This window comes from Bos mutus, chromosome 5 (assembly GCF_027580195.1).
Source record: "Bos mutus isolate GX-2022 chromosome 5, NWIPB_WYAK_1.1, whole genome shotgun sequence".
Lineage (NCBI taxonomy): Eukaryota > Metazoa > Chordata > Mammalia > Artiodactyla > Bovidae > Bos > Bos mutus.
The window spans coordinates 31,831,570-31,847,350 of NC_091621.1; the positions used below are offsets into that span (position 1 = coordinate 31,831,570).

The window sequence follows — 15,781 nt, forward strand, 5'->3', positions numbered from 1 at the left end:
GCCAGGAGTTGGTGATGGACAGGGAGGCATGGCGTGCTGCAACTCATGGGGTCAGAGTCAGACACGACTGAGCTACTGAACTAAACTGAATTACACTGTACCTTCAGACACCATTTTCAGGTGTACATTTCCAGTGTTTATATGTATTTCTTTAAATTTATTCTAGTTTCACAAATGAGCATGTACTTGGCCACCTTTAGGCTCCAAGCTTAGTCTTAAAGCCAAGAGGCATTGCCTTTGAACAACTTTACAATTGTCAATTTTGTCTCAGTCACATTGTTGGTCACACATACGTGTCTTGCCTTTCATATAGTCAAGTAAATTTTATTGCTTTCAACTGTTTTTATAAAGTAACTAGAGCAAAATCTAAATCTAATAGAGCAATATCTAACAAAGTAGAGCAAAAATGTTGCTTTATAGATCTGAATCTTGGTCTAGCAGATCTTAGAATTAATTTATCATGCTTCAAATATGCTGGGTGAAAAGAATCAGTAACAGTAGTAAAAGTCCAGGCAACCTTTTACATAGTCAAATATACCACAGTTGCTACTTTTAGTTTTTCTACACATGTAACCTTACACGTGACATGTGTTTTCCTGCTGTTTCTTACAAACTTTGTTTCCCTGGTGACTCAGGAGGTAAAGCGTCTGCCTGCAGTGCAGGAGACCTGGGCGTTCAATTCCTGGCTTGGGAAGATCCCCTGGAGAAGGAAATGGCACCCCACTCCAGTACCCTTGCCTGGAAAATCCTTTAGATGGAGGAACCTGGTAGGCTATAGTCCATGGGGTCACAAAGTGTCGGACATGACTGAGCACTTCATTTTCTTTTTGGGTAGCTATTCCTGCATGAAAGCAACAAATTTTCATTGAAGGCATACTGTACACAAGATATCATGATCAGTGTTATGGTGTATATCACACTGAGACAAGCTGGTAATAAACTTGAGGACCTGACCTCTGAAAAATCCATCCAGATTTGAATGAGATTGAAGAGAGAAATGGAAGCTACATATTTGTGAATCTTGTATAGAAGGCAGGAATTTTAATTTTGTTAATTATGATTTCTCATGCATTGTAAATGTAAAATACAATCTTTCATTCTGATTGACATTTTTATATTTCTGAAGTAGGGAAATTAGACCTCAATTTAGTTTTTATTGGGCCTTATTTAAATGTTCCTATTAAGACATGCCTTTTTTTTCCTACCACATATACCTTTACATATACAAAAAACCACACCTGTGTACTCATATATTTTTTTTTAAATTTTCTTTAATTTCTTTTAATTGAAGCATGATTACTTACAATACTGTGATAGTTTTAGCCGTACATTGAAATGAATCAGCCATGGGTGCCCATATGTCCCCCCATCCTGAATCCCTCTCCCACTTCCCTCCCCACCCCATCCCTCTGGGTTGTCCCAGAGCACCAGCTTTGAGTGCCCTGCTTCATGCTTTGAACTTGCACTGGTCATCTTTTTACATATGGTATTGCATATGTTTCAGTGCTATTCTCTCAAATCATACCGCCCTTGCCTTCTCCCAGAGAGTTAAAAGCGTGTTCTTTACATTTGTATCTCTTTTGCTGCCTTTTTTTTAAGATTGTTGTTACCGTCTTTCTAAATTCCATATATATGCATTAATATATAGTGTTGTTGTTTCTCTTTCTGACTTGCTTCTCTCTGTATAATAGGCTCCAGTTTCATCCGCCTCATTAGGACTGACTTAAATAAATATTAGTTTTAAAATTGTATCTTATTCTCTGCTGAAAGTTATTTGTGATGTTATTTCATGTATATAGAAATACTCACTTGATTTTTATTCTCAACATTGTATTGTTTCAGCCTGCGGTCCTTAGATATGAGCAGCAATGATATTCGATATCTACCAGGTCCTGTGCACTGGAGATCTTTGAACTTAAGGGAACTCTTGTTTAGTCATAATCAGATCAGTATCTTGGACTTGAGTGAAAAAGCATGTGCATGGTCTAGAATAGAGAAACTACATCTTTCTCATAATAAACTGAAAGAGGTAAGGAGATCATATTTGTTTAAAATTACTGCCAATTTGAAAAAATGTGCTTTTGTAATGTCTGTTATCATAGATTATCATTTCAAAATCTGTTATTTGATACTGCTTACTTTTTGAGTAAGATCTAATCCTACCCTGAGGTAAATGGGTATACTAACATGCTTAATTTCCTTAAAGATTGCCTTTTGTACTCTCTTTTATTTTGAATATCTATATATTTATATATGTTTGATTGCAAATACATGTAATGCTTTAATTGTGTCAATTTACCATGAAATCTCTGATCTGTTAACAGACTCTCAGACATGCTGCATTTCTCAAGTTTCACCAGGCCGTGTATAGCCTTTGTTCTTCAGCTGACATTGTTTTCCACATTCTTAAATTTCTGTATTCTTCCATCATACTCCCTCACCCCCTCACCCAAATGGACCAGTCTTTATTATAAATCTGAAATTAACTGTCCATTCATCCCAGCTTCAAGCCTATTGTCTATAAAAGCCAAAGAGAGTAAAGCATCTGAAACCATGAGGTTCCAGAATAACTCTGCATAATTTTGGTACCTAGCTTTTTTGCATCAGATTACTGTTAGCTGTTATAAAAATAGTGAGTATTACTTAAAAATTTGGAATATTGCAATTATTATGCCACCTAAGGTTTAAACATTTAGTTGTATTTTGAGAATGTTAAGTTATATGTAAATTTGTGATGATTAGATCTTTGGTTTTGCTGAAGAACATAGTGAGAGGGAATAGCCTGAAGCCACCGACTATTGGATTTGGATACATATAAAAAACATATAAAATGTTGTGAAGCAATGAAATATGCTTCCAAGGGAAAATGGATTTTAAAAGATTATAAACAAATGCCGTAGATTGTTTTGGGTAAGTCCTTTATATTATGTTTTCAAACGTTTTTGATGGGAACTATGACAAACCTTTGGAAAGTTTTAGAACTCTGTTGGAAGGCTGTACAGTTTGCTCATAGAGTCTCGGAGCCTCTCTTGTTTTCTAGTAGCATCTTGTTTTTTGGTAGCACACTTTTCTTCCTTCCCACCAACAGTGTTTGCTCTTTTTTATTTCATTAAGATTCCTCCTGAGATTGGCTGTCTTGAAAATCTGACATCTCTTGATGTTAGTTACAACTTGGAACTGAGATCCTTTCCCAATGAAATGGGGAAATTAAGCAAAATATGGGATCTTCCTTTGGATGAACTGCATCTTAATTTTGATTTTAAACATGTAGGATGTAAAGCCAAAGACATCATAAGGTTAGATACTTTTATTTTTATTTTTTTAACTGAATTTGTTTCCGATGTCCTTTTCTGGTTATTTTGGTGGATATATAGTTACAATTCATAAAAAAGAATGTATAGGACCATCTAGCATGATGTACTCTATGTCATTTGCCTTTTACTTAGTAAATGGATTTATTTGGTGCCACTGCAGAGCTTTTAATTTCTTCCTGGCCAAGTTAAGGTTGAGAAAATTACTTCTCCTTATTATGCTTTTCAGTAGAAATGGACTCTAAAAGGAAATTATTAATCTTTGTTCTCTTATTACCAATTATCAATCTGAAGAAATAGAGCAGAATATAATGGCTTCTCGATCTGGGTTTCATGTAGGAAGTATTTATCATATGTCTATTCTATCTTAAAGCATTATAGTTACTTAAAGGATATAAAATTACTTCTGTTTTGCCTATGAAGCTGATAACCTACTCAACCTTATCATTTTTGAAACCACCAAAACTTTCAAGTATGCTTGTTTCTGATTTTATACTTTATGAACTTCAAGTTAATAATGAACTTTATTCTATTCTTTGTTACCATTTGAGCATGTTAGTCTTGTTACCTACCCATAAAATCATGTTTTTATTTCCACAAACTGCTCCTATCTATATTTATCTTATAGGTTTCAACTCAGTTATCACCTCTCAATGGATCCTTGACTTGCCTATAATATCTGCTGTGTTTACTCTCTGTTTCATTCGTGGCACCAAACACAGAGTCTGGCATACAGTTAATAATTGTTGCATTATCAGTGAACTTGGAGTTCCTAACTACCTACTTATCTAGTTACCCAATCCTCTTCCTTAAATTTTCATAATTTACATTTGACTTTCTGTCTATTTTATGATCAAAGTGTTTGTGAGCAGTTATGCTAAATAACATGACTACCCCTCATCCTACATAAGTATTTCCCATGATTTTCCTTTCTGAAACTGGAAAAGATGCTCATATAAAATTTGTTCAATTCTTACTAAACATTTAGTTGTAAGAAGTTTTCAGAGTATTATGCTATCAAGCTACTATGTAACTTAAATATTTTTAAACCTTTTAAACATTTTTAGAGAGTACATAGACCTGGAGTAATTTAGAAATTGTAGTTCTCACTTGCTTCTTTGAAGAATGACAAAGAATAGTGAAGTCTTAATAAATAGATATTTGGAACTTTGATTTTCTTGTTTATTGGTGATGCAGATTATCAAGAATGTTCCTCAAAGTCCTATTAATTGTGAGAATGAATCAGTTAATATTCCCTAAGATTCACTTATGATTTAGTTCACTATTCTAATTTTGAACTGTGGCAGCATTTTAACATAGTTAAATGTATTTTTCTGTATCCATTTTATTTTTAAGAACATTTACATGTTCTGTTAATTTAAAGATGGTATTGTTAGCCACTGGTAGCACTTCTAGTAAGTTTCAATTACTTTTGCATTAATATTGTTAGGAATAGCAACATATTATCTGCCGATAGTAAAATCATTTATGTGTATCAGTGTAGTTTAACCAATATGCTCTTCCTTTCCATGTACATTATATGTATGCATGTACAATATATATGAATATATACATTATGTATACCATGTATGAATACATGTACCAAATAGAACTTCACTATCAAGGATGAATATAACAGTATGCTTGTATACTCTACCTTGATGGTTTTGATTTTTTTTTGCTGGAATATAATTGCTTTACAATGTTGCATTAGTTGCTACTGTAGAACATTGTGAAGCAGCTCTATGTATACATATATCCCCTCCCTCTGGAGCCTCCCCCTGCCATTCCACCCATCTAGGTGATCACGGAGTTGTGCTCTGAGCTCCCTGTGCTATACGGCAGCTTCTCGCTGTTGTAAACACGGTAATATATATATGTTAATACTGCCTCTCAATTCGTCCTCCCTCTCCTTCCCTGCCTGTTTCCACAAGTCTGTTCTCTGTGTCTGTGTCTCTATTCTTGCCCTGCAAATAGGTCCATCAGTACTATTTTTCTAGATTCCATATATATGTGTTAATATATGATGTTTGTTTTTCTCTTTCTGACTTACTTCACTTTTTATGACAAGCTCTAGGTTCATCCACATCACTTCAACTGACTCAATCTCGTTCCTTTTTATGAGTAACATTCCACTGTATATATGTACCACATCTTTACCTATCATCTGTCGATGGACATGTAGGCTGCTTCTATGTCCTGGCTATTGTAAATACTGCTGCAGTGAACATTGGAGTACATGTGTCTTTTTGAGTTATAATTTTCTCAGGGTATATGCCCAGCAGTGGGATTGGTCCAAGGCTGAACCAGGAGGAATTAGAAAATATAAAGGACCAGTCGTAAGTAATGAAATTAAAACTGTCATTAAAAGTCTTCCAACATGGAGAAGGAAATGGCAACCCACTCCAGTGTTCTTGCCTGGAGAATCCCAGGGATGGGGGAGCCTGGTGGGCTGCCATCTATGGGGTCGGACACGACTGAAGTGACTTAGAAGCAGCAGCAGTAGGAGGTATTTTCAAGTATTGAGTGTTTAGGTAAGGCCAGCAATCAAGGTGATAATTGAACAGATAGCTCAAGAAAGGGAGGGAAAGATCTAGTATGATATCAAGAGAAATATGTGCCTGAGGGAATGGTCACTACAAAGGACCTAAGGAAAATGGTTGTTCCTTGCACTTTATGAATTTAGTTGCAAAAGCATCCTGTGAATTAAAAAATCTCCCATCCTTAGTACCTTCTGCTGGCCGAAGTCTGGGCTCTGTGATAAGGCACATGAACAGATGAGTCCAAGTACCTTCACTTTAAAAAGAACTGTTCTCAAAGCACAAGCACACACTCACAGACACACACACACACACACACACACACGCTCACACCACGTCCTCCTGGCCTATGTTCCTGCTACGGATTTCTCACCCAGAACCATCCTGCTCACACCATATACCATTATAAACTCAAGCTGATCATGTCAGATCATCTTTCTTCTACAGAATGTATAAATGGTACCCAGAAATTCCAGTTCATAGCTTGCCCAGAGACCAATAAACTTGGGGTTTATTTTTATGATCACTTTCAGCTTTATATTTAAACAAATATAAAAAGTATGTGTGTGTGTGAAAGAGAGGCAAGGAAGAGAGAGAAGAGAGGGAAATGAAATAGACATTAGAGAGTAAAAGATTTAATAAGCTCTAAATGGCACCCCAATCCAGTACTCTTGCCTGGAAAAATCCCATGGAGCCTGGTGGGCTGCAGTCCATGGGGTCGCTAAAAGTCAAACATGACTGAGCAACTTCACTTTCACTTTTCACTTGCATGCACTGGAGAAGGAAATGGCAACCCACTCTGGTGTTCTTGCCTGGAGAATCCGAGGACAGTGGAGCCTGGGGTCGCACAGAGTGACTTAGCAATGGTCCAGTACGTTGGCCACCTCATCCGAAGAGTTGACTCATTGGAAAAGACTCTGATGCTGGGAGGGATTAGGGGCAAGAGGAGAAGGGGACGACAGAGGATGAGATGACTGGATGGCATCACCGACTCAATGGGCATGAGTTTGAGTGAACTCTGGGAGTTGGTGATGGACAGGGAGGTGTGGCATGCTGCAGTTCATGGGGTTGCAAAGAGTTGGATATGACTCAGCGACTGAACTGAACTGAACTGAATGGTCCCTGAGATTATGTGATGAATTAAAGCTTCCTTTGTTTCACAACATTCCAATTCCAGTTATCTATACTTGACGCCCAGGAAAAATAATTTTCAAAAGAAAAATACATGTTTTCCTTGACAGAAACAGTTATACTTTTATAATGAAAGAAACCTGAAATATTTGACTACCCCAAAAGAAAAATGGGCAAAGTAAATAAACCAACAAAAATGAATATCCAAAGAAAAACAACAAAAGCTAAACACATTTTATATAAAGCAATAGAAGACATTTTCCAAAAATCTTTTCCATTTCTTTGACCAATTTTTTACTGTTCTATAAGGAATGAGGGAAGCTCTTTCCCAGTTTTCTTATGGGGCATCATGTATTTGTTATTCTTGGAGTTTAAGCACTATCATATATTTAAAATGAATCTGTTGAGCATACCCCAATGCTATTCTGGTCTTTGTTCAACATGCAAAAGGCTTTTCAAACTATACTCTGTAAATTCTACAGACACTATGTCAATCCATCCTTTTGTCCTGAATAAATTTTTTCATAGGATTCATGCCTGAAGATGTTATATTATAATAGATGTTCATTGTACTATTACTTCACCATGACAATGCAAAACAGAGACTTCAACTGCTATGGTCACTATTGTACTTTCAGAAAGATATGTGAATATATGTGCACTTATATAGAAACAGGGGTTTCCCGGTGGCTCTAGTGGTAAAGAACCTGCCAGCCAATGCAGGAGGCATAAGAGAGACAGGTTCAATTCCTGGGTTGGGAAGATTCCCTGGAGGAGAGAATGCAAGCCACTCCAGTATTCTTGCCTGGAGAATCCTATGGATTCTAGGTGAATATCTAGAAAACTACACACTAAAATCCATAAGTATGCCGAACTGCCTTAAAGGAAGAAATCCAGCATAAGATGACATATTTAACTAAGTAAAATGAAAAGACATTTTTATGGCAAAACAGTCCCCAAAAGGTCAACTGAGAAACAACAATTCTTAAAAATCATTTCAAAAGCTGGTAGTGGTAAAATAAGAAATTTATATTGTGTGGGCATATAATAATAAAATTGACACATCAAAATGAAAAAAAAAAAAAATCTTCCAACACACAAAAGTCCAGCACCAGATGACTTTCCAGGCAAATTCTGTCAAACGCTTAAAGAAGAGCTAACTCTTATCCTTTTAAAACTTTTCCAAAATATTGGAAAAGGAGAAGCACTGCCAAATTCGTTCTTCAAGACCACCATCACCCTGATAATTAAAGCAGACAAAGATATTGCAAAAAAAGGTTCCTTCTCCAAGGAATCTCCCCATGTCAGGGATCAAACCTGGGTCTCTTGTATTACAGGCAGAGTCTTTACAGACGGAGCCACCAGGGGAGACCTACAAAAAAAAAAGAAAGAAAATTATAGACCAATGTCACAGATGAACATGGACACAAATCCCTCAACAAAATACTAGCAAACAGAATCCAGCAACAAATTAAAAGGATCATATACCATGAACAAGTGGAGTTTATCACAGGAATGCAAAGATTCTTTAATACATGCAAATAAATCAATGTGGTATACCATATTAACAAATTAAAGAATAAAAATCATATAATCATCTCAATAGATACAGAAAAAGCTTTTGACAAAATTCAGCACCTGTTTATGATCAAAACTCTCCAGAAATGGTCGTGCTGCTGCTGCTGCTGCTAAGTCGCTTCAGTTGTGTCCGACTCTGTGCGACCCCATGGATGTCAGCCCACCAGCCTCTGTCCCTGGGATTCTCTAGGCAAGAATACTGCAGTGTGTTGCCATTTCCTTCTTCAGAAAATGGGCATAAAGGGAACTTACTCAACATAATAAAGGCCATATATGACAGACTAACAGTAGGCATCATTCTCAGTGGTGAAAAACTGAAAGCATTTTCCCTAACATCAAGAGCAAGACAAGGATGTCCAGTCTCACCACTTAGTCAACATAGTTTTGTAAGCCCTCACCATGGCAATTAGAGAAGAAAAAGAAATAAAAGGAATATAAATTGAAAAGGAAGAAGTAAAACTGTTTGCAGATGACATGTTACTATATACAGAGAATCCAAAAGATTCTACCAGAAAACTGCTGGGATGTTATCAATGAATTTGGTGAAGTTTCAGGATACAAAATTAATGCACAGAAATCTCTTGCATTCCTATACACTAGCAACAAAAGAGTAAAAAGAGAAATTAAAAAAGTAATCACATTTACCATCACAACAAAAGAATAAATTACCTAGGAATAAATCTACCTAAGGAAGCAAAAGAACTATACTTAGAAAACTAAAAAACACTGATGAAAGAAATCAAAGAGGATACAAACTGATAGAAAAATATACCATGTTCTTCTATTGGAAGAATTGATAGAGAAAGAATTGATAGAATTGATAGAAAATTAATATACTACACGAAGCAATCTACAGATTCAGAGAAATTCCTATCAAATTACCAGTGGCATTCTTCACAGAATTAGAACAAAAATTTTTATAGTTTGTATGGAAACACAAAAGACCCTGAAAAGCTAAAGTAATCTTGAAAAAGATAAATGGGGCAGGAGGAATCAGGTTCCCTGTCTTCAAACTATACTACAAAGCTATAGTAATCAAAACACTATAGTATAGTACTGGCACAAAAAATAGAAATATAGACCAGCAGTACAGGATAGAAAGCCCAGAGATAAACCTACAGACTTCCCTGGTGGCTCAGACGGTAAAGCGTCTGTCTACAAAGAGGGAGACCTGGGTTCGATCCCTGGGTTGGGAAGCTCCCCTGGAGAAGGAAATGGCAATCCACTCCAGTACTATTGCCTGGAAAATCCCATGGACAGAGGAGCCTGGTAGGCTACAGTCTGTGGGGTCGCAAATAGTCAGACACGACTGAGCAACTTCCCTTCAATCTATAACAAAGGAGGCAAGAGTACAATAGAGAAAAGACAGCCTCTTCCGTAAGTGGTGCTGGGGAATCTGGACATGTAAAAGAATGAAATTAGAATTACATGTAAAAGAATGAAATTAGTTACGTGTAAAAGAATGAAATTAGAATTCTACCTAATATCATAAAAAAAAATAAACTGTAAAACCCTTAGAGGAAAATATAGGAAAAATACTCTTTGACATAAATCACAGCAAGATCTTTTTTTGACTTATCCCATAAAATAATGAAAATAAAAACAAATAATTGGCACCTAATTAAGCATAAAAGCTTTTTGCAGAGCAAAGGAAACCATAAACAAGATGAGAAGACAACCCTCAGGATGGGAGAAAATATTTGCAAATGAAGCAACAGACAAAGGATTAACCTTTAAAATATACAAACAGCCTATGGAGCTCAATATCAAAAAATCAAACAGTCCAATCAAAAATGGGTGAAAGACCTAAATAGACATCTCTACAAAGAAGACATACAGATGGCCAAAAGGCATATGAAAAGATGCTCAGTATCACTAATTCTTAGAGAATGCAAATCAAAACTACAATGAGGCATCACCTTGCATCAGCCAGAGTGGCCATCATCAAAAAATCTATAAGCAATAAATGCTGGAGAGGGTGTGGATAAAAGGGAACCCTCTTACACTGTTAGTGGGAATGCAAATTGGTATAACCACTGTGGAGAACATTATGGAGCTTCTTTAATACATGGCAAAACCAATACAATATTGTAAAGTTAAAATTTAAAAAAAAAAACAATAGCAAAAAAAAATAAATAAAATAAAACTTGTTAACAAACAAACAAAAAAAACTAAACATTGATCTACCTTGATTCTTTATCCTATGGGCTTTGTAAAATTTTATGCTTTATAATTTTTAGAGTTTTATTTTGATATTTAAAGAAATTGTGTATGTGTTTTATGTAAAATTTTAATGAGTATTATAAACATTTTGATACTTAGATTCTTTCTAGTGTCATTATATTTGATGAGGCTTCTAATCATTATCAGCTAGACCAACCAACATCACTAACAAAGTAGATGTATTAACAATGCATTGAAAGACACATGCATTATTAAGTTAGTATGAGTTATGTGCTCTTTTGCATACTGTACATTATGACATTTTGATATTTAAAATAATTCAGTGCATAAGAATTCACCTATAGCCTAAGTATGCTGTTAAGCAGTTTATTATTTTATTTTTGTTTTTCAAATACCAGGTTTCTTCAGCAGCGGTTGAAAAAGGCTGTGCCCTATAACCGAATGAAACTTATGATTGTGGGAAATACTGGGAGTGGCAAGACCACCTTATTACAGCAATTAATGAAAATCAAGAAATCAGATCTTGGGATGCAAGGTGCCACAGTTGGCATTGATGTGAAAGACTGGCCCATCCAAATAAGAGGCAAAGGGAAGAAAGACCTCATTCTGAATGTATGGGATTTTGCAGGTATTTATTTTGCTAAATTTTTTATTCAGATATCTTTTTTAAAACAGGGATTTAAAAACTGAATTTTCTGTTTCAATACTACAGAGACCTGATGGATCATATGGAATTATTCCAAAGTCATTTATTTCTCCTAATTCTTCCCTTGCCACCAGAATGGAGAAGCCATGGAAGGAAATGTTAGGAACCAGCACGTGTCAGCTGAAGCTACATAGCTGACACATAAGCAAGAAGTTGTCAATCCCTAGTAAAAACCCAGTGTAATCTTGTAGCTGTTATCTTTTGATTGTTTTTTTCTCTCTCTCTCTCTTTTTTTTTTTTTGTATGGTAAAGAGTGGGTAGTGCCATCTAACTTTATTTTTGAAGAAGAGGATTTTTGTCTATTCTCTGGAAGACTGAAAAGTTCTCCAATCTTTATTTAGGTCGTGAGGAATTCTACAGCACTCATCCCCACTTTATGACCCAACGAGCCTTGTATCTTGCAGTCTATGACCTCAGCAAAGGGCAAGCAGAAGTTGATGCCATGAAGCCTTGGCTTTTCAATATAAAGGTGATATGACCTAATAATTTGAAAATAGAAAATAGTTCATGGGTTTTCTTATTGTATATAAGGTGATTTATTTGGGGCAAATAGTACCATCAAACAGACTTTTCAAATACTTTTTTTGCAAGAAAGTTAGAAGAACTTAAACTTTGAGTTAGGAAATTTTTAGGAGTAATTAAGTTGTGACATGAAAATAGTATGTTCTATGTTAATGAAAGATAGAGAAATTTGAAGCCCTTTTAATCTGTTAAAAATGAGAATATATGTTAGACTATATTTTTATATTCTTTTTATTTTATTTTATTTATTTATTGGCTGCACTGTGTGGCTTGCAAGATCTCAGTTCTCTGACCAGGGATTGAACTTGGACCATGGCAGTGAAAGCCCCAAATCCTAACCATGAGGCTATCAGGGAGCTCCCTGGTATTATTACTTATGTATAACATGAATTTCCTTAATTTATAAATAAACTGTAGTAAGAAAAAGAAGCAATCTATGCATTACCAACTGTGTCCTCAGAGGCAATTTAGTGTAAAGCCCTGTAGGACTTACAGTTTTAAATGGTCCCAGATGAATATTATATTTGAAATTTTGTAACTTTTCCATTTTGTCTCTTGCTGTTAGATATTCCTTCATGTATATATGGTTTAAAAAATATGTGCCTTTTTAGAATTGAGACTAAAGTAAAGATGAATGGTTATTGAATAATGCTCTAGTAGGCTCTTCTGTGAGGCAAATCTGAGCCACCAGGGAAGCCTACTATTAAGAGACATTTCTAAGTATAAAGACAGGTCAACTTAAAAAGTATCAGCAGATACATGCTTGACTTTATCTTATAATCTATAGATAATACATTAGAATATGTAATGAATCCATACACCTTTTCCAAAGGAATACCCAAGACAGAAGTAGCAATAAAGTTATAAATGACAGTCATCAATCAGATGAAATAATTTAGATGAAGCTTTTCTCTCTCAAAGAGATGGGGACTGGGCAAGTGGTCAGGAAGGAAATACAATGTGCTTTTAACTTTGTATGAAAAATAATGTTCAGTTCCACTTTGCTGAACATAGTTTTGTTTTTGCCAAATAAATCCTCTACTTCAAATTACTGTCCAAATGCTTTTATTACTTTAGTGACTTGTTTTTTCTTTGTAGAAGCCACACTGAATTACTATAATTTGAATTAATAAGGTTTAATTCAAAGATAAGGAAGAGAAAATATAAAACAAATTATTACTCTGATATTATTTGGGTGTTATTAAATACTATTTTATCTAGAAGCCTAAAGCACACTTAAAGAATAACCCATTTTAGGCACAGAAGAAAGAAATGTGCCATTACTGTCACATGGGCTGCCTGAAAAGTGACAATAACTAGATTAAGAAGGAGCATAAAAATGACTTTTAAAAATTTCTTAAGTTTAATTTGTTTCCTTAGGTTTAAGGAAGGGAAGACAGTTGTCATTTTCTTCTTGAAGTCTTTTGAATTCTCATTTCGACTCTAGTGAATTTCGTAGAAAGTGAATATCAATGGAAATATAAGCAGTGTTGATTTTAAAACAAACACAAGAGTATTTTGTATTTTCCCCCATAGGCCCGTGCTTCTTCTTCCCCTGTGATTCTAGTTGGCACACATTTAGATGTTACTGATGAGAAGCAGCGCAAAGCCTGTATCAGTAAAATTACCAAGGAACTCTTGAACAAACGAGGGTTTCCTGCAATACGAGATTACCACTTTGTGAATGCCACTGAGGAATCCGATGCTTTGGCAAAACTTCGGAAAACCATCATCAATGAGAGCCTTAATTTCAAGGTAACATGGTTCATTGCCTACCCTAGGTGGTAGATAAATATAATTTATTAACTCTTACATTCTGCAACTGCTAAGAAATATCAGCAGTCTTGAGAACAACTATCTTAAAAGTGTGTTTTTTTCTTATCTGTTAGCATTATTCAAGTACTTTTAATTTTAAAATTATTTATGTTAGACTTAATTTTGAACTCATAGAATTAGAAATTAAAAATAATTGAGAATCCTGAGAGAAAAGGGTATCTGAGAGGCTGAGAGAATGTTCCTGAGAGAATCTGGGACATGTTTCTGATGCCCTTTCTCTCCCAACATCCTATAGTATTGATTCAATCAAAAGGATAAAGATGGATGTTGGGATCTTGGAGTTATCTTTCTTGTATTTTTCTTTGACTGGTTTTCCTCCATCTGCTCCTTTCTTTTGGAGTTTCTGTTTTATGTTCATCTTGGTCTTTGTTGTTCCTTCATGTCTTTGTCACTGTGATCCCCCTTTGAAATATATATTTTTTCCCCTTCAATATTGAGAGAAGGCTCTTTCATCTGGTCACCATGGTCTCTAATTTGGTTTTCAACAATGTATAAGCAATATTCTAGTTCAGACAAACTTTAAGAATTATGTTTTTGATTTACAAAGTTTTTATTTCTGGTAAGACAAATATAGTTCATAGAGTTCATAAAACACAAATAAATTGGTTAACAAATGCTTGTTTTTAATACTGGAAAGAGAAAGAAATTTTACCTGGGCTCTACAGATAGCAAGGGGTAAACTGTACTGGAAAACACTTTGAATAGTTCAATATGACAAACACAATAGTGGATCTCACTGTTAGTCTCTATTGGTTTAGCTCATTAGTACTAATGATCAAAGCGGTGGCTCCTAACAAGGGTCTTGTTTTGCCTGGAAAGTCCCAGTGTAATTATTGTGTCTCACTACATTCTCAGAAGCATTCCAGTTTGGATGATAAGTTATACGGTCACCTTGGTTATAGCACGTTGTCCAGTTAGCTTAGTTCTGTTCCATTTCTACAGATTATGCTCTGTCCAAAACTTAATGAGCCATTTGTAAGTGTGCCCGTATTTGTGGTGCCCAGAGAGAGAATTTGCACATTTATATCTTTCCACACATTTATCACAATCAATAAAAGCTTTTACAAATGTGGGTCAATGGAGTTTTATGTTAGAAGAATAAAATATCATTTATCTCTAGTTTTTGCTACTCTTTTCTGAGACATATGATTAAAGAGTGACATGACTTTTATGAAACAAATGCATCAAATTAATATATTCAATTAAATATCCTCTTTACCCAGGGAGTTTCCTTTTGAGACTCTCTGTACTTACAGAACTTTGCTGTTACTTATAATATTTTAATAGCTTCTCTTTTATCATTGATATCAGACCATTTATCATATTTTAAAAAAGAATTCTTAAAGTATGAGTTTGTTTTGAGAAAATCTGAGTTTAGTTGAAAAGTCTATGAATAAAGTAGTTGATTCATCAAGCTGGACTAGTACTACTTTAGGCTAATAGCAAGTTAGACCAGTTTACTGGCAATAAGACCAGTCTGCTTTCTGCACTTGTACATGAACTCTGAAGGCAATACCGGATAGGAGGTTAACAACAAATGCTTTGAGAAACGGCAGTATTATTTGAAGGAAGGTATATATTGCAAATGGATGCATCATTCTGTTATGTTGGTTTGAAAATTCAATTGGCTGCTTTGCAGAATAGTGATGCAGATGACCCCAAAACAAAACGCCTGCCAACTTGAATATTCTTTCCTCCCTGAGGTGCCTCAACCTGTATTCAGTCAGCAGCTTTTAATCTATTTAGAAATCTTTTTTGTTTGGCCTTTCATTTGTTTTTCATCTTTTCCTTTTATCTTGATCTTTTCTAATCTTTGTGTGTCTCACTCTTATTAACATGTGTCCATGCAGAGTTTAGAATAAAAGCTTTCTGTTTTTGACTGTTGGTGACCTGATGATAAAGGAAGTAGGACAAAATAGAAATCAGTGCCAACAATGTCCCTCTCGGTCTTGTCCAGCCCCTTAGCAGAGTGG

At 35.2% G+C, this 15,781-nt stretch overlaps 1 protein-coding gene across 3 annotated transcripts in view; it reads left to right on the forward strand.

Annotated features, from left to right (window-relative positions):
* LRRK2 (leucine rich repeat kinase 2) overlaps nt 1–15,781 on the forward strand; it is a 210,429-nt gene that overhangs the window by 100,620 nt on the left and 94,028 nt on the right. For all 3 annotated transcript variants that reach the window (XM_070370619.1, XM_070370618.1, XM_070370620.1), the window contains 5 exons: nt 1,843–2,029; nt 3,115–3,296; nt 11,143–11,372; nt 11,792–11,919; nt 13,509–13,727. In XM_070370619.1, the coding sequence (XP_070226720.1) occupies nt 1,843–2,029; nt 3,115–3,296; nt 11,143–11,372; nt 11,792–11,919; nt 13,509–13,727 (946 nt within the window). The remainder of the gene's footprint in view (nt 1–1,842; nt 2,030–3,114; nt 3,297–11,142; nt 11,373–11,791; nt 11,920–13,508; nt 13,728–15,781) is intronic.